This window comes from Mesocricetus auratus, unplaced genomic scaffold, assembly GCF_017639785.1.
Source record: "Mesocricetus auratus isolate SY011 unplaced genomic scaffold, BCM_Maur_2.0 Super-Scaffold_100008, whole genome shotgun sequence".
Lineage (NCBI taxonomy): Eukaryota > Metazoa > Chordata > Mammalia > Rodentia > Cricetidae > Mesocricetus > Mesocricetus auratus.
This window is the reverse complement of record NW_024429192.1, coordinates 54,216,589-54,241,285: the sequence shown is the minus strand read 5'-3', so window position 1 is coordinate 54,241,285 and position 24,697 is coordinate 54,216,589. Positions and strand designations below refer to the sequence as shown.

The following is a 24,697-nucleotide window of genomic DNA, read 5'->3' as shown; positions in this document are numbered from 1 at the left end:
TCATACAGGGCAGGGCCTAAGCCCTCACACAAGAGTCTAGGCTGAGAGAGTATCTCTCATTGTGGGATGGGCACCCAAAGTCTATTTGTACACCAGGGATAAATACTACCCAAGGCCCCATAGATTACCTAGGCCTCCTCACTGACACCCACATTCAGGGGGTTTGGGTCAGTCCCATGTTATATTTTATTTTTGAAATTTTAAAAAAATTTAAAGAAGAAAGTAATGGATTACTGATGATTTTATAGCTTTTGTTGTTGAAATCTTATCTCTAAATTTTCCAAAAATACTTGCATAAGAAATAAGGAAACAAGCGTTCTAGAGTTCTGAAGTAATGGAAACATACATTGTCATATGGGGCTTAAGGAACTTAGGGTGAATTCTCCAATCAGCTAACAATAGCATTTATTTGACAACATAAAAGTAATAATTTATAAATCCTATTATGAAAAGTATAAAAGCAAGATAAATGTTGCTATGAGCTTTACAAACTAAGCTTCTTTATTATGTTTTTAAATTAGTTATACTGAGGAAAATGTTTAACAACAACTACTAATTAGAGGAGCAGGTCAGGGTTTTGCCTTGTTAAATTTCCCATTTTATCAAAGCTGTGTTCTCTTTAGAACCTTCTGGGAAAAAATCTAAATAGGCAAATGAAATATGAAAACACTGTGTGCCTTTTTGGGAGTTATTCAAAGAAAAAAATGATGCTCTCATAGCTCATTTAACAGCAAGAGACAATAACAACTTTATCTGTTACACTGTGTAATAGTCCTGTAATTAACGAAGGAACATGCTTTGGCACTTGGTAGCAGTTCTTACCTGAGGCACGGGATGCTGTCCTTCATCACCCCTTCACTAGACACAGTATTGGTACTTCCAGAAAGACTCCTTGATGAGGGGAGTTGAGAGGACAGATCTGGAAATGGAGGACTTGTTTCTGGTTCGGGGGTAATAATATCTTCAACATCACACTGAAGTCGTACCTCTAATGACTAAAAAAAATGTCAGGTTTTAATTTAGTCTAAGTTGCTATAATAGTAATCACAATAATATACCTGAGGTTTTAGAAATTATTCTTAATTTTTAGACCAGCAAATTCAATAACACACTCAATTTGAGAAATAATTAATGAATTATATGGACTATTCAATGACAATGACCCCCCAATTTTTTTAATTCCTCAGACTGATAAGAAAGATGCCTGTTAATGAAAATAAATTCTTATATAATAAATATTCCTGTGATTTCTTAAATTTGTTTTGCCACCTTAACACAAGGTAAAGTTGTTTTGGAAGAGGGAGCCTCAATTGAGAAAATGTCTCCCAATAGGCAAGCCCATTGGGTATTTTCTTAGTGATTGACATGGGGGGGGAGCCCACTGTGAGTAGTGCCAACTCTGGGCAGGTGGTTCTGAGTTGTATAAGAAAGCAGGATGAGTAAGTCTTGGGGAGCAAGCCAGTAAGCAATGTTCCTCCACCCCATCTGTCTCAGGTATAGCCTCCTGGTTCACACCCTGCTTGAGTTCTCACACTGCCTGAGTTCTTGCCATGACTTCTCTGGTGACTGGCAACATCTGGAAGAATAAACGAAATAAACCATTTCCTTCCCAAATTGCTTTTGGTCATAATGTTTCATCATAGTAATTTAAACCCTATCTAAGACATTTTCGTATGATAAATTATAGTTTGGTGGATGATAAAAATAAAAGAAGAAATTGATAGTTATCCCAATGAAAGAAATTAAAACAGATATGTGTATTTATAAAAAGTATTTAATTTCCATTGTAATGAGTACACTTTGATATTGAAAAGCAGATTAAGATATTATTCATATGTCATGAACACAGTAATATCATCAAACTTACTATAATAGTTATCTCTACACTACTGGAAGCCTTCTGATAGTGACAATCTGGTTATTAGTTATTGACTACTTATTCATACATGGTGCTGATGTTGCTATAACATCATTATGAAAACCTGACGAAATTAGCTTGAGTATTTCCACTTTGCATTCATGTTCTTCTTTCCATTTTTTTACGCAGGAAATTACACATAAACATATTTATATATATGCATGTGTGTGTGAGAATAGATTGTACCCAGATTCTATTACTGCCTGTTGTTCACACACACACACACACACACACACACACACACACACCACATCACACACACCCACCACACCACACACACCCACCACACACACACACACAAATCAGTGGTAAAATTAGGGTTGGAACTCAGGCACCTGTTACCTCAAGCCCCAGGCATTCCATATACTCTAAAAGAATAAGAATTTTAGTTGAGGTAAAAATATAAAAGAGTCTTGTGTGGAATAATCTTTATAGTCATGCAAAGAGTCATAAATTACATAGAACAGAATAGGAAAATTATAGGTATATTAACTTTAGATGTAATTAATACCATAGTAACATCATTGCTTTGTATAATCAGAATTTCGTGTAATGAATTTTAAAATTAAAATTTTGGTAAGGTAATATCATAATTATTTTTACCATATAAAAATTTTACTACATAAAAACCATTAAGAGTGGCTGTCTTATAGTTGAGAAATAATCATTTATGATAGATAGGTAGCAAGAAAACATAAAGCAGTTAAATTTTTAAACAGGACAAAACCTATACTAATTTGATACTTATACAGAAAGCAAAATTCTACACTAATCAAATGCTTGTATGCACATACATTTTTAGACATATAATAACTACTTTAAATGTGTCATACTATAATAATAAAAAATTTTCTTTACAAGTAAATGTAATGCTAATATGATAATATTGGCAATTAATACTTAAGAAATGACTCAATACAGTCAGGTAGATACAAAATTAAAGAGAACAGTTCAATTGGTAGTGAGATTAATTTAAAATAGCAAGTTCATTTTGACACTGAAGTTTTGTTAGAGAACTGTTCATTTGAAAATGAACTATTTTAATACATTAAGTAACAATAATTTAAAATACTATGGATTATATATGTTCTTTATACTGTCTCTTGACTTGCAAACCATACCAAGTAAAAATTCAAATACATAATTGTTTCTTTTAGTAACTATAAATAGGAAAGTTAAAGTAACTTACCACTATTTCTGTTGTAATTTCGTGTCTGCTGAATTTATAAATGATGACATATGCAGAGACTCCCGATACACAAAATATTCTGCTCTCTGGACACCAGTAAATCATCTGAACAGCAAATGGGTCTTCCTCTACAATCTCACATGTTTGCTTGCCATCTCCTACCTTCTGCTTTTCAAATACTTTTGAAGTTTTTAACTTGTACAACATCTGCAGAGTCACTATAAAATATTAAAGTGTAGTTGTTTCCTAGTTTGATTTTTAATTCTTAGACATTGTTCAAGTTTACTTCAGTATATTTTGTTGAACCACAAAAATAAAACCCAACTTGGGTAAATTCCATTTACATAGTAAACCCTCAGTGTCATGCCCTCTTTGCCAGTAGTATCAAGAGAAAGAGAAAAATTGTTTATGAGCATTGGAATTATGAAAGATTATAATGGAAACAATCTTCCAGGTGGGATGTCTCCATGCTTTTTTTCACAACCACCCCCTTAGTTGCTTGATAAGATGTTGATACAATATTCTGGATAGTTTTTTATTTTTTATTTTTAGGCAGAAATCTTTAGTTGTCTTAAGAAAGATTTCATCTGGGTGTTTTTAGTTAAGAAAAGGTCAGGTATACACTCATGAAACTCTGGGTTTATGAATGGCTTTCAGTAATACTTATTCAGGGGAAGTTATTTCCACTTCAGACTAGAATAAAAACACAATTCCTCATATAAAACAAAAGATTCTTGCTCTAAGAATGGTCATCAAGAAAACTCTTCTAGCAGCCCCTGCTAGAAGGGCACAGCTTGAATTCAGCAAGAAGCAGTACTCAGCCCAATTCAAGAAAAAATAATTGGCCTGAACTTTAAAAATTGTCAGTGACATGAAATACTTGGGTTCACTCTAGATTTTTAAAATCTCAAAATATGACTAGATGAAACGTGATCCTTTTTGGCTGTTGTGCTGCTGTTGTAAAGGAAATCATTGAGCAGCGGTAAAACTGAAACAGAATTGTAGGTTAGATAACATCTTTGTGTCATATTAACTGGTTTTCTTGTGTTTCTTAGTTTCAAGATTGTTGCCTTGTGGTTACACATTATCAGAAACTAAAGTAATTGCTAACTTACTCTTTTCTTCTGATTTTTTAAAATTTATTTTTATGGGTGTTTTTTTTTGAAACAGGGTTTCTCTGTGTGGCTTTGGAGCCCGTCCTAGAACTTGCTCTGTAGGCCAGGCTGGCCTGGAACTCACAGATAGCTTCCTGTCTCTGCCTCCCGAGTGCTGGGATTAAAGGTGTGTGCCACCACTGCCTGAGTCTTGACTACTGAAGTTAGTGGTTCTCAAACTGTGAGTTATGAATGACTTTTTTGCAGGGGTCACATATCATATATCCTGTATATCAGATATTTATATTACAATTCATAACAGAAGAAAAATTTCAGTTATGAAGTAACAATGAAAAATTTTATGGTAAGGGGTCACAACATGAGAAACTGTTTAATATAGGGCCCCAAATTAGGAAGTCTGAGAACCACTGGAGTTTTAACTACCTAACAAAATTCAGATTAGCTGTTAAGTCATTAAAATATCCTTTCTACTTGGGTTGAGGCATGAAGGTCTTAGAGGCCAGAATAAGCTGCCTAAAAATAGCCTGTCTGAAAAATAAATACATAAACATATAATCTTTCTTGAAACTTACTGGTTCAAATAAATCTCTATCATTTTTTATTAAAATATCATTTGATTACACTACCTTTACATTTTCATAGTTTGCTGTGTGTTTATATACGTGCATTTCTTTCACTTTTCATAAGAACATAATTCCCCATGGGAGGCCTGACACTCTCTAAGAGGTAGATGGGGGATGGGGTGGGGAGAAAATGGAGGCAGTAGAAGTTTGGGAGGGAGAGGGAACTTGGGTTGGTTTGCAAAATAAGATTGTTTTAAAAATAGGGAATAAAAAGAAAATGCTTTGTGAACGACAAATATGGGTAAAATGAAGACTTAGTTAAGTTAAAAGGCCCTTCCACAGTAACCAATATATGTTATTCATTAAATCACCAAATTGTCAAAGTATTAAAAATAATTTTTTCTGTTATCAAATAATTTGTCTTGAGTCTCACAGATTATTACAGAGTGGGATAGAGAAGCTGAGAACAGAGGAATGAAAACACTTGTCAAATAGCACACATGTAGGAAATAGAAGGAATTCCTCCAACAGTTAATCTGGCAAAGCTAGGTACTTTTCCTGATGCAAAATTCTTTTTTTACATAGGATGGCTGAAAGAGTGGCCATGGTCTTATTTATTTAATATTATTGAATACAATTAGGATAGAGCTACTTTAATCTGATCTAAAAAACAGGAAATGAATTTTGTAACAAAGTAATGTAATATAATCATACTAAAATATTTCTCAAATGGCAATTATTCAAATTAAAAAGTGGTGGGTGGCCATGAATGAATATTAATAAAATGTTTTCTGTTTAGTGGAAATAACCATAAAACTTACTTGCAGAAGCATCCCAAAATTTTATTGATCCATCAGCATGACTAGGTAAGAATAAATTAGCATTAATTAAAGTATATCAAGTAAAGTAGTCACTCTAAATACATAAAACTTTGAGTTACTATTGTTCATATTTTCACTAAAATATCATTGTAATGAATATTCATGTATGGTAAACTATTTATAATCTGAAAAAATACATTGTACTCTAAAGATGTGAAAAAAGAAAATCCTTAGATTTTCTTTCTGTAAGATTATATGTATCATAGTGAACAGTAAAATGACTTGTGAAAATGAACAGTATTTTAAAATAAGATTGTTAACATTTAATAAAAGGTAACTTGAATATTTATCAAAATATAAAAGCAAATATCTGAACTGTTCTAAAAACTGTCATGATTAATATATAAATTATAACAATGCTATACAAACTTATTTATAAAACAAAGAGACCACAGCACTTCCCAATACATTTGGTAAAGTCAGAATTATCTGAAACCAAATCCAGAAAAAATATTCCAGCAAAAGAAGATTCAACAATATCCTACTAAACATAGACAAAAATGTCAAGAAAATATGGGTAAGTAAAAAATATAGAAAGAATAATTCCTCATAACCAAGAGGAATTTGTCAGGAATGAAGAACCAAGTAAACATTTTGATAAAAATCGGTTGGCAAATCTTAATTATTCAGAATAAAAAATCTAATTATCCAAAATAAGAAGATTCATTTGGTTATTCCAAATGGTGTAGAAAGGCACTAGACCAAAATTCACCACCTCAGGAAGAAACATGATTGATGAGGAAAAGAAATGCCTTTAATTTGATAAAGGACAGCTAAGAGTCAGCTACATACGTTGCCTAGCATACATGATTGCAAATGTTTTCCTCTTTAGATCAGTAACAATGCAAAAAATACTTATTTTCACCATTCAGTGTTGTGGTGGAGGTATTAAACATTGCATTAAAATAAGAAAAACAAATTATAAACCAACAAGATGAAAAAAAAGAAATAGCATTGCTATTTGTAGAGCTTATAATTGATTTGCAGCAAAATCTCAATAACTCAACAAAAGTGCTACTTAATTGAAGGCCAGCACAGAAAAATCAGTAGTTTCTTTTTAACTGAAAAAAGAAATTGGAAGATTAAAGTATCAATTACCATTTACAATAATAAGAAACTACAAAACATTTAGATATAAACCATTATAATTTATGTTAGTCATAAGCTAAAAATATAAAATGCTGATCAGAGAAAGAAGAGGTATTCATAAGAGAATAGTAATAGTATACTCCTGATGATCATAACATTTATAGTGGTTCTCACAAATAAAATGGATTCAGTGTAAACCTCAGTGGAATATTTCAAAAAATTGTAGAAATAAACTGATTAGAAGACGTGTATGTAAAGGAACTACGAAAGTCAAAATTTTGAAAATCAAAAGGTTAGAGGATTCTATCTATAGTTTAAGTCTTCTAAAAATCTACTGAATCTATTTTTATATTGGAGTGTGTGTGTGTGTGTGTGTGTGTGTGTGTGCGTACATATGCGTGAAACATATTAGCTGAGATGTTGGTCCTCATTTATATGTTTAGCCGTTTTTAATGGGTGATAGTTATAATTTACTTCAACAGATTTATTGAAATATCATACACAGTATAGTTTAATATTTTAGTTAATTAATATTCACATTGACATTCTAATCTAGTTTTAGAACACTTCCAAAGTTACCTCTGACCAGTGCTACCTCTTTCCCCTTTGCCGGCTATTGTGAATAGGGCCACTATGAGCATTGATGAGCAAGTATCTGTAGAGTAAGATGTTTCATCCTTTGGGCTTATACCAAGAAATGTTATATAGTAAATTTAGTTTTAGTTTCCTTGGGATTATCCATACTGATTCCAGAGTGGAAATACAAATTTGTATTTCTACCAACAGTAAATGAGAGTTCCTCTTTCTCCACAACCTCACCAGGAGTTGCAAGTTGTTTTTTGTTCTTTTTTTTTAAAAGATTTATTTACTTATGTATACAGTATCCTCCCTGCATTCATATCTGCATGCCAGAAGAGGGCGCCATATCTCATTACAGATGGTTGTGAGCCACCATGTGGTTGCTGGGAATTGAACTCAGGTCCTCTGCAAATGCAGTCAGTGCTCTTAACCTCTGAGCCATCTCTCCAGCCCTGTTTTTTGTTCTTAATCATACTGAATAGGATGAGATGAAATCTTAAAGTTTTCATTTGTTTGTTTGTTTTTGCATTTCTGTAATTGCTAAGGAGTATGAACATTTTTCAGGTATTTCTCAGTCATTTTAATTTCTTCAATTGTGAGCTCCCTGCTTATATCCATAACAACATAAATGTCCTTCAATTATCTCCCCACCCCAACTTGTTCCTGTCCCTGGAGATATGGGCATAAGATGAAATGACACAGGAGAAGAGTACTACGTAGCCCAGGGCAGACTAGGCACAGAAAGGGTGACATACCAGAGGAAGGAGGTTGGGACAGAGTACAAGTGGGAGGTGACCATCAGGTTCTACAGGCAGGTAGATGGAGGACCTACAGACTGAGTTGATGTCCAAAGACTTGGCTGGGCCTTTTGGGAAGTCAGATTAGACAGTTTCTTCAGCTTTTTCTTCAACTCCAGGGGGAACCTTTTATAGTACCTCCTACACACAGGTTTCATGTAGGGCACCACAAACGTGTTCCATGACCTCAATCACATGACTGCAGTTGTAGCAGATGTCCTTCCCCCAAAGACCTGATTACAGTAGGTCTCACAGAAGGCCAGGCCCTTCTTATGATTGCTGGAGTTATAGGAATGGCTTCTCGCTCCACATGCCACTGTTTCCCACTGCCTCTACTACACAGCCCTCTATGGGGACATCCATGTTGTCATGGCAAGGCAGTCAATAGAGTGGTGTCATACTCTTGGGCTTAGAGGTCAGCTCCTTCCCCAGTGGAAGCAGCAGAAGTGGTATCATCATTCTTGAACAATCAGAAGATACTGCTGGCAGATGAATTATGGCAAGGTCAGCAGAGGTGTCCCTGCATTCCTCACAAAGCTCAGGTCATCTAGCGCCACAAAACAATTCACAATGTTAACAACCTAGATGCTAGTTCACCAACCTCATGGCCTTGATCACGCGTCCAATGACAAACTTAACTTCAGAATCCACAAAATGGAGCAAACAGCATTAGGAAGTCATGTTCACTGTACCTCCTGCCCTCAAACTCACACAAAAGCCACAAACACTGTGCTCACACAAAGCATTACTCATGGTAGAGTACCCCATTGCTGTTGATGACTTACTTTGTAAGGACAAACTGGACCTGACAGGGCTGGCACATGGTATCAGCCAAACACTCAGACATACTGCTTCCCCTCATAGTGGCTGTATACCTAGTCCAGGGTGGACAATCCTGGCTGTCTTCAAGATTCTCTCATGCACAATCTGTCATTCATCACATTAGTTTAGTTTTATGTGTGAGAGTTCTATTCTCTTTTGTGCATCTCAACACTTTTCTTTGGTGCACAGTTTGACCATGAAACATCTTGCTGTAGATGTCCTGGGTTTTATTTCAACTTATAGACCCTGTAGGTTCATGTTTTATGCTAAATTTGTTAAGACTTCAGCCATTGTTTCTTTGAATGCTTTTCTAGCACTGTCCACATTCTTTTCTCCCACCTCATATGACTGACATTGAGAAAGAGATAGGAAATAGTGGCCACTGCTCATTATTGCTGGGTGTGCTGGGAATCCTGACTTCATGTGATTTCTACTGATGTCACCAGAGATGGGTTTTACTCAGTGGAGATGAAAGTCTCAGGTCTCTATTCTGCCTTCTGAGAAAAAAAAAACTGGAGAATTTTAGAGTCTGGTGATGACAAAAGTCTAAGCTTTGAATTTGGCCTTTGCTAAAATGTGTTGAGTTCATAGTGTGTGTGTGTGTGTGAGTGATTTAATTTAGAGATATTAGTTTGTGATAAGATTCATGACTCAGTAAAGTATTCCTTTTCTCATTCTTTGGATAAGGAGAAATCACTTCTGTTATTTGTTTTGCCTGGGATAGAAGAGGAACTTGTCACCATTAGTACAAAATTTACTATGTGATACTATTAAAACACTTCCTATTTATAATGTAGATTTTATGTTTATATGTTTATATATTATATTATATATTTTATGTAACTATTTCTCTTTTTGATTCCTAATATCATAACTTGAAGAGGGTTGGTCTAAATTAGTAACTTTTTTTGGCTTTTCAAGACAGAGTTTCTCTGTGTACCTTTGGATCCTCTCTTGGCACTCACTCTGTAGGCCAAGCTGACCTTGAACTCACAGAGATCTACCTGCCTGTGCCTCCCAAATGCTGGGATTAAAGGCATGTGCCATCACCATCCATTTCAGAGTAGTAACATTTCTGATGCTATAAATTTTGAAGCAAATTTTAGCCATTTGATGAATGTTTTGCCACTGGGATAAAATACCTAATTTAAACACTTGAGAGAAGAGTTTGGTTTTGTTCAAGGGTTCACAGTCCACCATGGCAGGGAGGGTATGGCAGAACAGTTCACACCACAGCATTGGGAGCAATTGACAGATTATTCATCTCAAGACGGATGGAAAGGAAAAAGAAGGGGTTAGGTACTGGTATAACCCTTCAAGGCATGCACCCAGTGGCCTATTTTCACCTGTTGGATTCTATCTCCTGGGGCTTCTTCATTTTACCAAGATAGCACTATCAGGTAGGTATCAAGAAGTCAATACTTGAGCCTATAGAGGATGTCTTACATTCAAAGGGGATACAAAGCATGGTTCCTGAAATTTGTAGGCATCATGAAGTTTTGTTCAGGGCTTTCCTGAAGTTAATGTTCCATGATTCCAAATGAAGCATTCCTTATGTATCTCTCTCATAATTTTCCTATGACTTCCTTCTAATATAATCTAGATACAATTCTTTTTAATTATTTTTCTAGCAATATTATTGTACCTTTCATTAAAGACTATAGATTAAAGCTATTTCTTAGGTTCTTACTTCTTACTTTTACTTAAATGATTCATCTGCATAGAATACAAATTCATAAAAGTATAAAAGCTTAACAAATATTTTTACTGTGATTAAATTTATAATATAATTTGTTATAATTTACAACCTAGAAAACTTCTTACTTACCCAGTAATAATAATTTCTGGATAAGTTTGTGCTCCAAGATTCCAAGCCCCTCCATTTACTGGCCATTCCTAATTAGATTATCAAGAAGAACACATGGTTTTTATAGTTTCAGTTTAAATGCTTTGAATCTTAGAATTAAATGTAACAAAATAATAGAAATATTTAATATTGGATCACTACAAAACATCCAAAGATCAAATATATAGCTATCTTCAATTCTTTTATTAAGCAAATAGATCTGTAAATGCAGAATAACAACTCCTTTAAAATAGATTTTCAACAATATTACCACTTATACAAGGCAATAAGAGGAGCATTTTTATTTGAATAACTACAGTGATGCAGCATGTGCCATGCAGTATGTGTTGCTACAAGCTATTATGGTACAATTTAACCCAGAACAGAATGTAAATAGTGTTTCTTTAAATTGTACATTTCAGTTATCCCGAGTCAATAACAGAAACCATACTAATTACTTTGTGATAACTATAAATACTTGTATCTTAAACATTGTAAAGAAAACTCTCATTATGTTAGCAACGAATGTTTTAATCTTTCAAATGATAAATTAGGAAGAACTAATTCTTGAATTTCTTAAAATATGATCTATGTAAAAGAATTAAAGAGTACTTATTATGACTCTGATACTTTATATAAGTAGTACAAAATAAGCATGACTGATAAATAGATCTTAGTATATAATCACACACTTAGTGTATGGGAAATTTATAGCCTTATAGGCTTAGAACTATGCCACAGTCAGGAAATTGAATTTCACTGGTTACATCTTTCACAATGTCATCTTACAACTTCAAAAGTTTCATTCAAGTCATATTGTATGTAAATTCAGACAAGAAAAATAAAATGTTATATAAAAAGACAAGAAAAAGTATGATCATACATACAAATACAGAAAATCTTTACCTTATTACTGTATCCTTGTTTTTTATGCTTGACTCCTATAGAATAGAGTACTAGAATCAAATCTGGAGGACAATCGGCAAAATATGCTGTGCATGTAACTGGTGACTCATGAATGTCCATTGGATATGGATTTTCAAAGATTGGAAAACTAATAGATAAAGACAATATATAGGTCATTTTACAAAGATAAAACATGACATAATTGTCATAATCAAGCCTTAAAATGTTTGTAAACATTATAAACTTCACTCCTTTTAGCACCATAAAAAGAATCATTTTATTTCAATACTTACAAAATAATAATTATCTATAAAATGAGATGTTAATAATGATGGAAATTAATTTTCTTTCCAGGCTTCCTACATGCCATAATGACACACCTTATTAATATGAATACAATAATAGTATTAAACTAAAATATTTTTCACTAAGTCCAATGTCTTAAATTTATCCCAACTAGGTATTACATTTAAAGGTACAATATACCTTTTACTATTTACTATTTTATTATCATACCTTTTTACAATTTAAAGTTAAAATATATTTAATATGATATTTAAAGTTCTTTTAAATAGTAAAGCATATGTAAATTTTTATATTTTTCAAAGAAATATATAAAATTTCTTAAAATATTTGTGGTAGAAGCTAAACCCTCAGGTTGTCAGGCTTGGTGTCAGGGGCCTTTGTCCACTAAGCCATGTTATTAGTGCAGAGTTCTCCTGCCAGCCTGAAGTGCTGCAAAGAGCGCAGTATTTCAGATCCGGACAGCAGCATATGCAAACGCAAGCATGGAGAAGCAAGTCATAGCTAATGACAAGTAGGATAAATTCAGCAAACCATAAATTCTTGATTTCCAAGTACAAATTGTTAATTGTATCATTATTAAAATAGATTTTTATATAATATATTCTGATCATTGTTATGTTGGAATAGCTAGGGGAAAGGTAAGAATGAATTACTTCAAAGACCACACCTACACTTGAATTTGATAACAGCAGCAAGGAACCATATCAAGCGCCTAGAACAGTAAACAACACAATGAAGATGTTTGGGAAACATTATTTTATCCTATAGGCAGAGAGTAAGCACAAAATATGAAAGAAAAACACAATTTTAAAAATGTAACTTAGCCACTTTGGAAATCAGTGTGGAGATTCCTCAGAAAAATGGGAATAAACCTACCACAAGACCCAGCAACTCCACTCTTAGGCATATATCCAAAAGATGCCCATTCATACAACAAAGATGTCTGTTCCACTATGTTCATAGCAGCTTTATTTGTAATTGCCAGAACGTGGAAGCAACCTAGATGTCCCTCACCTGAAGAGTGGATAGAGAAAATGTGGCACATCTACACAATGGAGTACTATTCAGCAGAAAAAAATAATGGAATCATGAGATTCGCAGGCAAATGGATGACACTAGAAGAAACCATCCTGAGTGAGGTAACCCAGTCACAAAAAGAGAAACATGGCATGTACTCTCTCATATATGGATTTTAGACATAGATCTGGGGAGTGCCAGCCTACAATCCTATGGCCAGAGAGTCTGGGAAACAGAAACTTTATTTAGTGGCTGATCGAAGAAGAGGCAGACTCCCTTGGTTAAGTACTGAGCTGAACTCAAGAAAGCCAGTAACAGAGAGGGAGGACTGATGATCAAAGGGATTAAGACTGGGCTGGTCTAACCCCCAGAAACAGCTGACCAGACAAAGGTTAACTCTTGAATCCCAGGCATTAGCCTGGGAAGCCAGCATGGGACTGATCAAGACCCCCTGAATCTGGGTGTCAGTGAAGAGGCCTAGGGATTCTATTGAGCCTTGGGCAGCAGATCAGTACCCATCCCAAGTATACACACGGACTTTGGACTCCAATAGAACAATGTGAGGTGCACTCTCACCCTGAACTCTTGGGAAAGGGTCTAGGCCCTGTCCTATATGAAATGACACACTATGGACACCCCCATGGAGGGCCTCACCCTCCCTGGAGAAATGAGGGGATAACGGGGGGGGGAGGGCACGGGAGGAAGGGAGGGAATGGGAGAGGGACCTGGAACTGACTTGTGAAGCAACCTTGATTCTTATCTAAATTTAAACTGGAAAATAAAATTTAAAAAAAAGAAAATAAAAAAAATGTAACTTAGGCATTTAAAATTTTATTCTGATCCCAGAGCCTTTCACATGTTAAGCAAGTGTGCTACCACTAAACTTCATCCTTACCACAGGTACTTAGATGTAAATGTGTGAAATGAAAAGCAGGAGGGGTTGGGGGACAGAAGGGAAGGATCAGGTGGGGTTGGGGAAAGAGAGGGGATTATGGGAGGGACTAGGGGGAGAGACAGTTAAAATTAAGGAACATTTGAGAGGTAGTATGAAGCCTAATACCGTAGAAACTTCCTAAAATATATACATATATGAAGGTGACCTAAATGGAATCACTAGATAATGGGGGAAACAGAGTCCCAACTGGCTGTCTTTTATCACCAAATAAAGCTTTCAATACTGGGATTGGGTTATATCTAATTGAATTATAGGCCAAAGAAGCTTCAGAGAATCCCCAAATAGCCCAGGTGTTGCCAAAACCATAGGTTGCTCTCCACAAACTGACAGCAAGACCCAACTGCTGAAGATAGTACCTACACAATTCATTGACTATAAATATGTCTAACTAGTACCTACATAAAGCCTTCACCTGTACATTTCAGTCTTCGGATGCAGTACTCTGCATGTTGTCAAAAGGAAAATGTAAACATCCAGCCAGTCACAAACTTTCTTTATCTACAACGATGTACTAACTGCAAGATATGTTAAGGCAATAGTGGCACAAAGCTTGTGGGAGTAAGGAACCAGTAGCTGATTTAAGGTCCACTCCACGAGATGGAACCCATACCCAATACTGCTTGGGTGACCAAGAACCTGAGACTAGATAGTCCAGGGACCTAAGGAAAAACCAAATAACATTGGTCTAAAAACAGAAAAAAAAGGAGAGATAAAATGACTCCTAATGAAATTCTGCTATATTTATAGATGTTCACTATCATCAGAGAATATCCTCCTGCAGGAGATGGGAACAACAACAACAATAAAAAGACCTGCAACCAGACATTATGCAGAGAAAGAGAGAACTTGGAACACTCAGCTCTAAATGAGATGTTTCCATTAAGCCCTACCCTCAGAGCTCAGGGAACCTGCAGAAGAGGAGGCAGAAAGAGTGTAAGGCCCAGATGGGATGGAAGACACGAAGAAACATGGCCCTCTAAATCAACACAAGCAAAGCTTATAGGAACTCACAGAGACTGAGCATGCACCCAGCCTCGCAGGCCTGCACCAGGCCCTCTGCATATACGTTATAGCTTTTAGTTTAGTCTTTTTATGGCATTCCTGAGTGTGCTAGTGAGTGTGTTTCTGATTCTTATACCTTCTCTTGGGCTCCTTTCCTTCTGTTAGTTTGTCTTGTCTAATTTTGATGTTGATAGCTTTTGTTTTATCTTATATTTTATTTTATTTTAAAAAAGCAAATGAATGAATGAATACCTAGACACTAGGGTAAAGGTTAACAATTGAACTGTTATTTATACCTGCTAGGAGAGGGAAAAATTAGTTTTCTCCAAAGGAGAAACCACTCTAGGAAAGGCTTTAAGTTCAGGAGTGGTTGACCAACATTTAATGGACCCCACAAGCTTTTATTTGGTTACAGTTTGGTGTGTGTGTGTGTGTGTGTGTGTGTGTGTGTGTGTGTTTCTCTTTTGGGTAGTGGTGTATTTTGTTTTCATGATTTGGGGGGCTTTGTTATATTGGGGTTTTGTTTTTTTGAGAAGGAACTTAAAGTTGGATGAGTAGGGAGGGGGAGTGGATCTGGAAGAACTTAGGGGAGAAGAAGAATATAACCAAAGTATATTTCAATTTAAAATTTGCTTTAAGCTGGGCGGTGGTGGCACACGCCTTTAATCCCAGCACTCCGGAGGCAGAGGCAGGTGGATCTCTGTGAATTCGAGGCCGGGCTGGACCGATAGCCTCCAAAACAATACAGAGAAACCCTGTCTCGTAAAAACCAAAAAATGCTTTAAATAATAAAATATAATAAAAAACTATAACTACCCAAAGGAAAATCTAAGAACCAAGAGGGAAAAATTGTTCATCATAATGTTTGTCTTCATGTTGAAGAGTAAATGAAAGAATGAATGTAAAGGATGGGGGTGGCGACGGAGGAGGAAGGTAGAGAGAGGGGAGAGAAGAGGAAGAGAAAGGGAAAGAGGGAGACAATACTCTAAAGTTATAACTTAACATTCAATGTGGTTGAGATGTAACTATTTGCAGGAACTAGAATATATTCAATTTTGATATTTAAATTTATCTAATATTCAAAACAGGAAAGAAATATTGATGTAAGTTTTAATCATGCTATCAAGGTAAACAAATGTTTGCTTTTGTTTTTGCCAACGAAATGTTTATTTACTTAACAAGAGATGGTAAAAACCATTAGGAACAGGGACTGGGGAAATGATTCAGTGGATAAAAACAATTATCTCTGAAAACAGGAACAACTTAGTCTGAATTCCCAGTACTCAGGTTAAAAGCTGATCACACCTATAAAACCTGCAACTGGGAGGTAGAGATGAGTTAGTCTCTGGACCTTGCTTTCAACCAACCTAGGAAAGGGAGCAAGCTTCCTGGTCAGAGGAGAGTCTCAGCTAAAGGCACTAAGTAGCATAGTGATAGAAGAGGATGCCCAAGGACCTCCCCTTTGTTCTCTACAAACATGCACATAGGTGCATTCACTTGTTTGTACCACATATAACACCACATACACACAGCATAAGAATAAAAACATAAAATAGAGGTTTTGTTACACATACTTCACCACAATAAAAATTTTAGTGAGTATATAAACTAAAGAAATTTAATATGCCTTGTGGTCATTAGATAATTTGGTAAGGTATGAAGAAACAACATATATGAAATAGTTGACTATCAACACCAAGGAAAGTACATTTTAATAAAAACATATTGCAATTTCTTAGAGAAAGAATAATTCAGGAAACAATGGTGGACTAGAAGCTGTCTCTGTATGGCCCAGAATCAGGATTAGTGAAATTGAATCTTGAAATTCTCAGGTAAATGGATAGCACTGGAAGAAACCATCCTGAGTGAGGTAACCCAGTCACAAAAAGACAAACATGGTATGTACTCACTCATATATGGATTTTAGACATGGATCTGGAGAGTGCCAGTCTGCACTTCCAATGACAGAGAGTCTGGGAAACAGGAAAGAACATAAAAGATATGCATGGTACCCAAGAGAAGAGACATGAGGCAAGATCCTCTGAACAGATGGGGAACACGGCGAGGGATGGGGGGTGGGGATCTGGGAAATAGAGAGGGGGAGAAGAGGAAGAGAGAGTAGGTCATGGGGAAACAGGAAAGTTGACTGGGGGGGTAGGATAGGGGGAAGAGAGAATCATATGTTACAAGACAGATCAGGCACCATTGTGACCTCTAGTGATCTAAAGGGATGATACCAATTGGCAAGCTAAGCAATAGTGTAGAGACTATCCCGAATGCCCATTCCTGATAATGAACTTGATGTCTATAACCATCCTGGAGCCTTCATCCAGTGACTGATGAAAGCAGAGGCAAACACCCACAGTTAAACACTGAACTGAAGCCAAGGAACCCAGCGACAGAGAGAGAGGAGCCATGAGCAAATTGGCAAAGAATGGGCTGGCAAAACCAGCAGAGACAGCTGATCAGAACAGGGGAGAGCTCTTGGGCCCCAGACCGACAGCTGGGAGGCCAGCATGGGACTGATCCAGACCCCCTGAATGTGAGAGTCAGTGAGGAGGCCTGGGCAACCTATGGGGTCCTGAGCAGTGGATCAGTGTTTATCCCTCGAATACTAACAGACATCTTGTGTCCTTAACACAAAGAGGGATGCTCTCTCAGCCTGGACTCTTAGGGGAGTGCCTGGACCCCACCCTGAGTGAAATGAAAGACTCTAGATATCCCCTATGTAGAAGGTATTGGCAAAGGGGTGGGAGGATGGGGGGATGGGGGGTGCGGGAGGAGGGGAGGGAGAGGGAACTGGGACTGACATGTAAAACAAGCTACTTAAAATAAAAAAAAATGAACAGGAATAGTTTGGTGCTGGAAAGACAGCTCAGCAGTTAAGAGCTCTTGTGTCCTTTCAGAAGACCTGAGCTCAGTTCCCAGCACCCACATCAGGCAGCTTCACAACCATGAGCACCTGCACTCACATACACTCATACACCTACTTGCATACACACACCTACATATAATTGAAAATAAAAATATCTTCAAAAGATACAAAGAACAGAAAAATATCAGAAACACATGAAGGATAGCTGAAACATGTGAGGAAAAGATTGATACACACAAAACACAGGCTGAGGTGAAATCTACAAAATCTCTGTAGCAGACAATGGGGACATTAACAAGGACCTGCTGCCTGTCAGGGACCAAGATCATTCGGAGATATCAAGGAGGTACCTCTTGAGGACAGGTGCTGTAGTAATACCAAATGGAGAGAGAATGAACAGGCTAAAGAGACATGGCCAGGAAAGGGAGATTAAGATGGACAGAAAGATGGCTATAGCAGGCCACTGAAATTGCAACAGAAGTATAATTCAGTGGCCTGACTATGAGATTTCCTACAAGGCCTCTAGACTCTATATCAGTGGTTCTCAACCTTCCTAACACTGTGACCCTTTAATACAGTTCCTCATGTTGTGGTGGTTGCAACCATACAATTATTATTTTTTTGTTACTTCATAACTGTAATTTTGCTACTGTTATGAATTATAATGAAAATATCTGATATGTAGCCCCCAAAGGTGTCTCGACCCACAGACTGAGAACCACTGGTCTGGAGTAAGCAGCCTAAAGAAACTATGGAAGACAAAAACATCTATCACAACCTAGGAGAGCAACAACATAGAAACATGAGATGTATACTGAACACTGAACATGACACACATGCTCTCAGGCAAGGACTGTGATTTGTTAGTAAACACAAGAGGGATGTGGGTGGGAAGAAAACACTAAGACTAAATAGAAGTTGAGTCCATGCCTTCAAAAGACTTCAGAGCCTAATAGACCACATACTCTACACAGAGTGTAAAGTATGATCCTTGGCATACCAAATACAATCTTGTAGGACAGGTTTAATGTCTCAGACTGTAAGACTCCTAGAGAAAGCAGAGTGGTACATTAGGGAGGGCAGCCCAGTCTAATATTTTAATTACTAAGACTAGAAGCTCTCCCTTCACTCAGGGTCAATTACAGAAAACACCAAAGGAATGGGGGAAATAACACTCATGGCAAATAGGAAGAGACACTGATTATAAAGTGTTTTCTATTTAATTTTATTCTTTTTTCAGTTAATTTTAATTTATACTTTTATTCCATTTGTTTAGATGTGGTTTTAACTTGCACCTTTCACAAACCCATTCAATAATACTGTCTTTACTAGTTATTATTCTTCCAGCACTTATACTTTCCCTCTGATTTGTACTTTGTTTCTCTCAACTCGCATTTTGCAATTTCTTACACGTTGTGCTTAAGTTTTAATACTCTTGGCTCTACAAAACTATAAATTACCTTTCTCCCCAGTGGTACCCTTGTATCTGTTTCTGAACCTTATTGGGGACACAAGTCAAGCAACAAAGTGTCTGCTACTACATGCTAGAATTAGTGTTGCCGTCAAATGTCAATTTTCTATTACTTCGGTCATTTTTCTTTGAAATATCCCTGGAAAATACAAACTAATAAAATAAAGCAAACAAACTAACAAAAGGAACAGAGCAAATGCTGCTCTCAGACTTAATCAGAGATGTTTCTATGCAATGAATAAAGTTAAATGCAGAGATCCGTGGTGCTTAGAACAAGTGCCTGTTAATAGTAAGTCATTATAGATATAATAGTCATAATATATATAAATGGAACATTTATTTCACCCTATTCAAAGCTTGGAAGAGGGAACAGAAAGAAGGTAGGGGCCAAATGATCAGGAGAATGACTTAGGGAATGCTATCTTCTGGGTATGACATGGTCTTTGCAATAATTAACACATAATACCTGTGGTTGCCTGAACTAAGCCTGCATTAGATTGAACCTGTCAACATTTAGTCATTTTTGGTTCAAAGGCTGATTGGATCCTGCCTCTTCCATGGGAATTATTGGTTGATGCTGGATGCTGGGGAATGAGGGTCACTGTCTTTAATGGTGTATATACTGGCAAGTCCATCTCCCAGTGGAAAGTTTTATTACCATACAAATACATATGTATGTCCCTGGTTGCATTCAGGGGTCATGGTAGAACTCATGTACTATGAAAAAAGGGAAAGAATTCTTTGGATACCATGACTTAATCAGAGATGGCAGTGAAGAATGGGGACCAAGATGGGGTACAGGAAAAAGTTAGCAAAAACCATGGAAGTATTAAGAAACCTGTGAAAACCACTGCTTTATAAACTATTAAAATACAATTTTTAAAGACTTTGAATGTACTACCAAACATGAATAGATGATGATGATCCCAGAAGCCATGGGTCATAAAATGAAAAACCCTGTTCTAGGTGTGAACCTTCTCCCTCATGGTTATTGGCTAGGAAATCCCTATAGGCCCCCCAAAATATACAGAAGATGGGTATTTCCATTAGTTACCCACTGGAATTAGATAGTAAGACCCTATTGATGAAAATATCATATACTTCAGGTGCACAATATAGAGAAACTGTGTTATAACTGAGCTAGAAGCTCCCTTTTTCTGGATAGCCTTCACAGTTCTGGCAATTGCCATGTAAGCAGCTGGGGTAGCAAATGTTAGTAGCAATCTAAAGTCATCTGTATACCTTGTATGCTACAATATCAACTTACCAGGCATCATTTTACCTGTAAAATAATGGCACTACTGCTTTGGGAGTAAGCAAATGGTATCTGCTGAATCTGAAGCCCACTCAGCAGGAAGGAGTTCATTATCAGTACTGTATACCTGGACAAAGGTCCATAGCTCGGGAGTTGTGGACTTTGAAGGTAAACCTATTACTGTTGTTTGAGTAAATGGTCATGTCATCAAACTGTCTTTTTACATATTTGTTTATATCAACAGACTATGATTGTCCCTGGTCTTGATTAAAGAAGCTTCTCTTTGCACTGAATGGTGATTAATTCATACACTCATGGCTGGGCAGGGTGCTAAGAATAAGTTGAGGGTTCATCAAAACCTCCTCTAAGGCTCAGAGAAAATGACAGAAAAGTGAGTAGAAATAAAGAAAGGAACAGATAAAGAAGGAAAGGTGTGAAACACTGCCTTATAAGCATGAAACAGCTGCAGCACTCACAAACTCACAACATCTAGGTTGCCTGAATAAGACCTGTAAAAGACTAAACCAGTATACATTCAGCCTTACATGTGAAGGTACTCATGGGACCCTGTCCTACCCAGGGGAGCTAGTGCTAGTCGAGGACTGATGAGGAAGAGTAAATATCTGAATTCAGTGATATAGCCACTGATGAGTTACTCAAGTTACTCCCATAGAGATTTACAACCCAGTGCATATGAGCAGCCCTGGATAAACTCAAGATCACAAAGCAAACCAAAAAGACATGAAAATGGGATCTGGACCCTGTGGGAGGAAGGAAGGAGAAATACGTGTGAGTAAGAGGATGATAAGGCAGGATAAAAATGAGTCTGAACAGATTATATTATGTAAAAAAATCTAAGATTAAATTAGAAAAAAATTATCCCAAGTGTCAGAGGATAATCTCATGACAACAACACATTTACTTTACTGCAATTTTTAAAATTAAAGTATAATTACATCACTTTCCCTCCCCTTTCCTCCTTTCAATAACTCCCTTGTCCTTCTCCCTTGCCTCTTCTCAGATTCTTGAACTTTTCCACTAATTATTGTTTTATATGTATGCATTAATATATAAACAACCTGCTGAGTTCATCTAGTGTTAGCTATTTGTACATGACTTCAAGGTTCACCACTCAGTACTGAGTAACCAATTAAAGGGCTCATCCTTGGGGAAGACTAATTCCCCCTCTTAAAAGTCCTTAGTTGGCTATAGTTCTTTGATCAAGACATTCATGTATGTCCATTTAGACATACATAACATACATAATGGAAAAATGAGCATAGCTATACTTCTAAGATATTTGAGATATATTCAAGAGACCAAAAATTAAGAATACACTGAGCAGAATGAGATGAGATAAAATCTAAACGTATGAATAATCAATTCAATTCAATTCAAGCAGAAAATTCTTTAAATGTAGACAAAGAAATTATATTGAAACACAAGAGGAATTTAGAACTTAAAACAGACATGACCAGTGAAGAGCATAGCATCTCCAAGACATATTGTAGTTAAGAAGTCAACAACACAAATCATAGAAACAGTGTAAAAGGCATAAAGGAAAAACTACCAACTCACCTATGAAGGCAAACACATCAGAATACCATCAGATATTTCATCAGCAATCCTAAAATTCAGGAAAGCATAGAATGATATATTTCAAGCCCTGAAAGCAAACGACTAAAAAACAGGATTGCTATATAAAACAAAACCACCTTTTAAAAATATGCAGCAAAATGAGAACATTTAAAGATAAGCACAAACCATGGAAATTTATTTCCCTCCATAAAATCTAAAATATAAATTTCTTCAAATCATCATAAAACAAGAGAGAGAGAAAGAGAGAAACTGAAAAGCAAGATTCAATTATCTATTGTCTCCAAGAAACACACCTCATTGCCAAAGGCAACCACAAACCTATAGTTAAACAATGAAACTCAATCTATCAAGTAAAAAGCTTCAAACCTTCTAGTGTAACTATTCTATTAGTTGATAAAGGGATCTCATCATTAGTATTCACCAAAGGGATGAAGAATGTCACTACACATTAACAAAGTGAACAGTTCATTAAGACAAAATAAAAATTGTAAATGTGAATGCATAGGATGACACAATTTCATAAGATGGGTCCTGATACAATTGTGGGTGATTTTAACACCCTATTCTCATCTTTAGGTAAGTTATCCTAACTAAAAATCAACAAAGAAACGTCAGAGTCAAACTATAGGTCACAAAACATGTTTTCATAATACAGATTATCTGATAGAAATAATCAATTGCATGTATCTTATCAGAGTATAGTGGAATAAAACTGGAAACCAAAAGTAAATAAAACAAAAAAAACTACACAAATATTTAGAGACTACAGAATGCTCTCTTCAACAACCAGGGAGTCATTGAGGAAGTTAGGAAGAAATTACTAAATTCCTACAATCAAATGAAAATGACAGTACAATACATATGAATCATTGAGCCAAAGTCAGTTCCAAGAGGAAGGTATGTGGTTATAAGTATTTACATTAAAAAATCAGAGTGACAGCAAATAATCTAATGATACACTTCAAGAACTTAGATGTATAAGAACAAGCCAAACCCAAACGTAGTTGGTGGCAAGATATAATAATGATCAGGGTAGAGATTAATGAAATAGAAACAATACATAATTAATCATACAAAATGGTTCTTTGAAAGATTAAAAATATTGACAAAGTGTTAGCCAAAGCAACAGAGAAAGAGAGAAAGAGAGAGAGAGAGAGAGAGAGAGAGAGAGAGAGAGAGAGAGAGAGAGAGAGAGAGAGAGCGAGCTTAATCCGGAGATTATTAGGGAATACTTTGAAAAAGTATTTAAAAAAGAAAATCAAAAAGAAATATACAAATTTCTAGAAATACAAAGGACCTACCAAATTAAATCAATAAGACCCACAATGAGCAATGAGATTAAAGCAGTAGCACTCTTTTCACAAACAAGCACAGGAACAGGCATGGTTACTATCAAATTATTCCAAACATTCCAGGAAGTACTGTCAGCAATTGTTTTCAAACTGTGCCACAAAATTAAAGGAACATTACCAAACTCATTGTACAAAGACAGCAATACCTGGATAACAAAACTAGAAAAAAATGCAACAAAAAGAAATGCCCTAATTTGAGATGATAGTATTCTATACATAAGATACCCTATAGTAGTCACTAAAAACTCATTGAATGAAGCCATTCATATAAAAGCCAGATAAAGGCACAAAATATAGATCAATCTCCCTCATGAACATAAACAAAAATTTTTCAATGAAATACTTGCAAACTGAATTCAACTATACATCAAAAAGATCATTTATGTAATCAAGTTATAATCATTTTACAGAGAAAGGAATGCTTTAGACTACACATCTTAATAAATGTATACATTAATAAATATATTCAAGGATAGACATCAAATGATCAGTGCAATAGATACTGAAAAGGTTTTTGATGAAATCCAGTCCTTCCCGATAAGAGCCCTGAAGAGATTAGGAATAAGAGGAACAGATCTTAACATAGTAAGAGTTGTATATGGCAAATCTATAGTTGACATTATCCAATTGGGGTGAAAAATTTAAAGCATTTGCACTGAAATCAAGAACAAGAGAAATGTGTTCCTTTTCTCCACTCTTACTCAATACACTGCTTGAAGTCTCATCCAGAACAGGAACACAGGAGAGAGAAGTATGAACACAAACAGAAAAAGAGATAAAGTATTCTTATTTGCAGATGCTATAATTTTAAACATAAAAAACAAATATTCCATTAGAAAACTGGTAGGTATTGCTTCCTGGGCCTGCTCCTCACATCTAGTGGATCTGCCCAGACAGGAAGGACCTGAGTCCTCCCACACCCCAGTCTTGGCTCCCCTAACAACCACCAGGCTCTGCTTCAGACAGGAAGGACTTGAGTCTTGCCATACCCCATTCTTGGCTCCCCCTCTGCCCACCGAGCTCTGCTGTAGTGTGGAGAATACCAGGAGAAGCCAGACTGTAGGAGTGAACCCCACAAAGCTATCCGTCTAGAGATAAAAGGAAGCGAAAGGAAAAAGGACCTCTTCTTTTGGAAGCCAGCCAAGCTGCTAACTCCTAGC

General features: G+C 36.1%; 1 protein-coding gene across 13 annotated transcripts in view; it reads right to left on the bottom strand.

Moving 5' to 3' along the window:
- Window positions 1–24,697, bottom strand: part of Stxbp5l (syntaxin binding protein 5L) — a 241,517-nt gene that overhangs the window by 79,525 nt on the left and 137,295 nt on the right. For all 13 annotated transcript variants that reach the window (XM_021227995.2, XM_013114406.3, XM_013114408.3 and 10 more), the window contains 5 exons: window positions 11,706–11,853; window positions 10,782–10,849; window positions 5,607–5,647; window positions 3,108–3,325; window positions 823–995 (listed from right to left, as the gene is read on the bottom strand). In XM_021227995.2, the coding sequence (XP_021083654.1) occupies window positions 823–995; window positions 3,108–3,325; window positions 5,607–5,647; window positions 10,782–10,849; window positions 11,706–11,853 (648 nt within the window). The remainder of the gene's footprint in view (window positions 1–822; window positions 996–3,107; window positions 3,326–5,606; window positions 5,648–10,781; window positions 10,850–11,705; window positions 11,854–24,697) is intronic.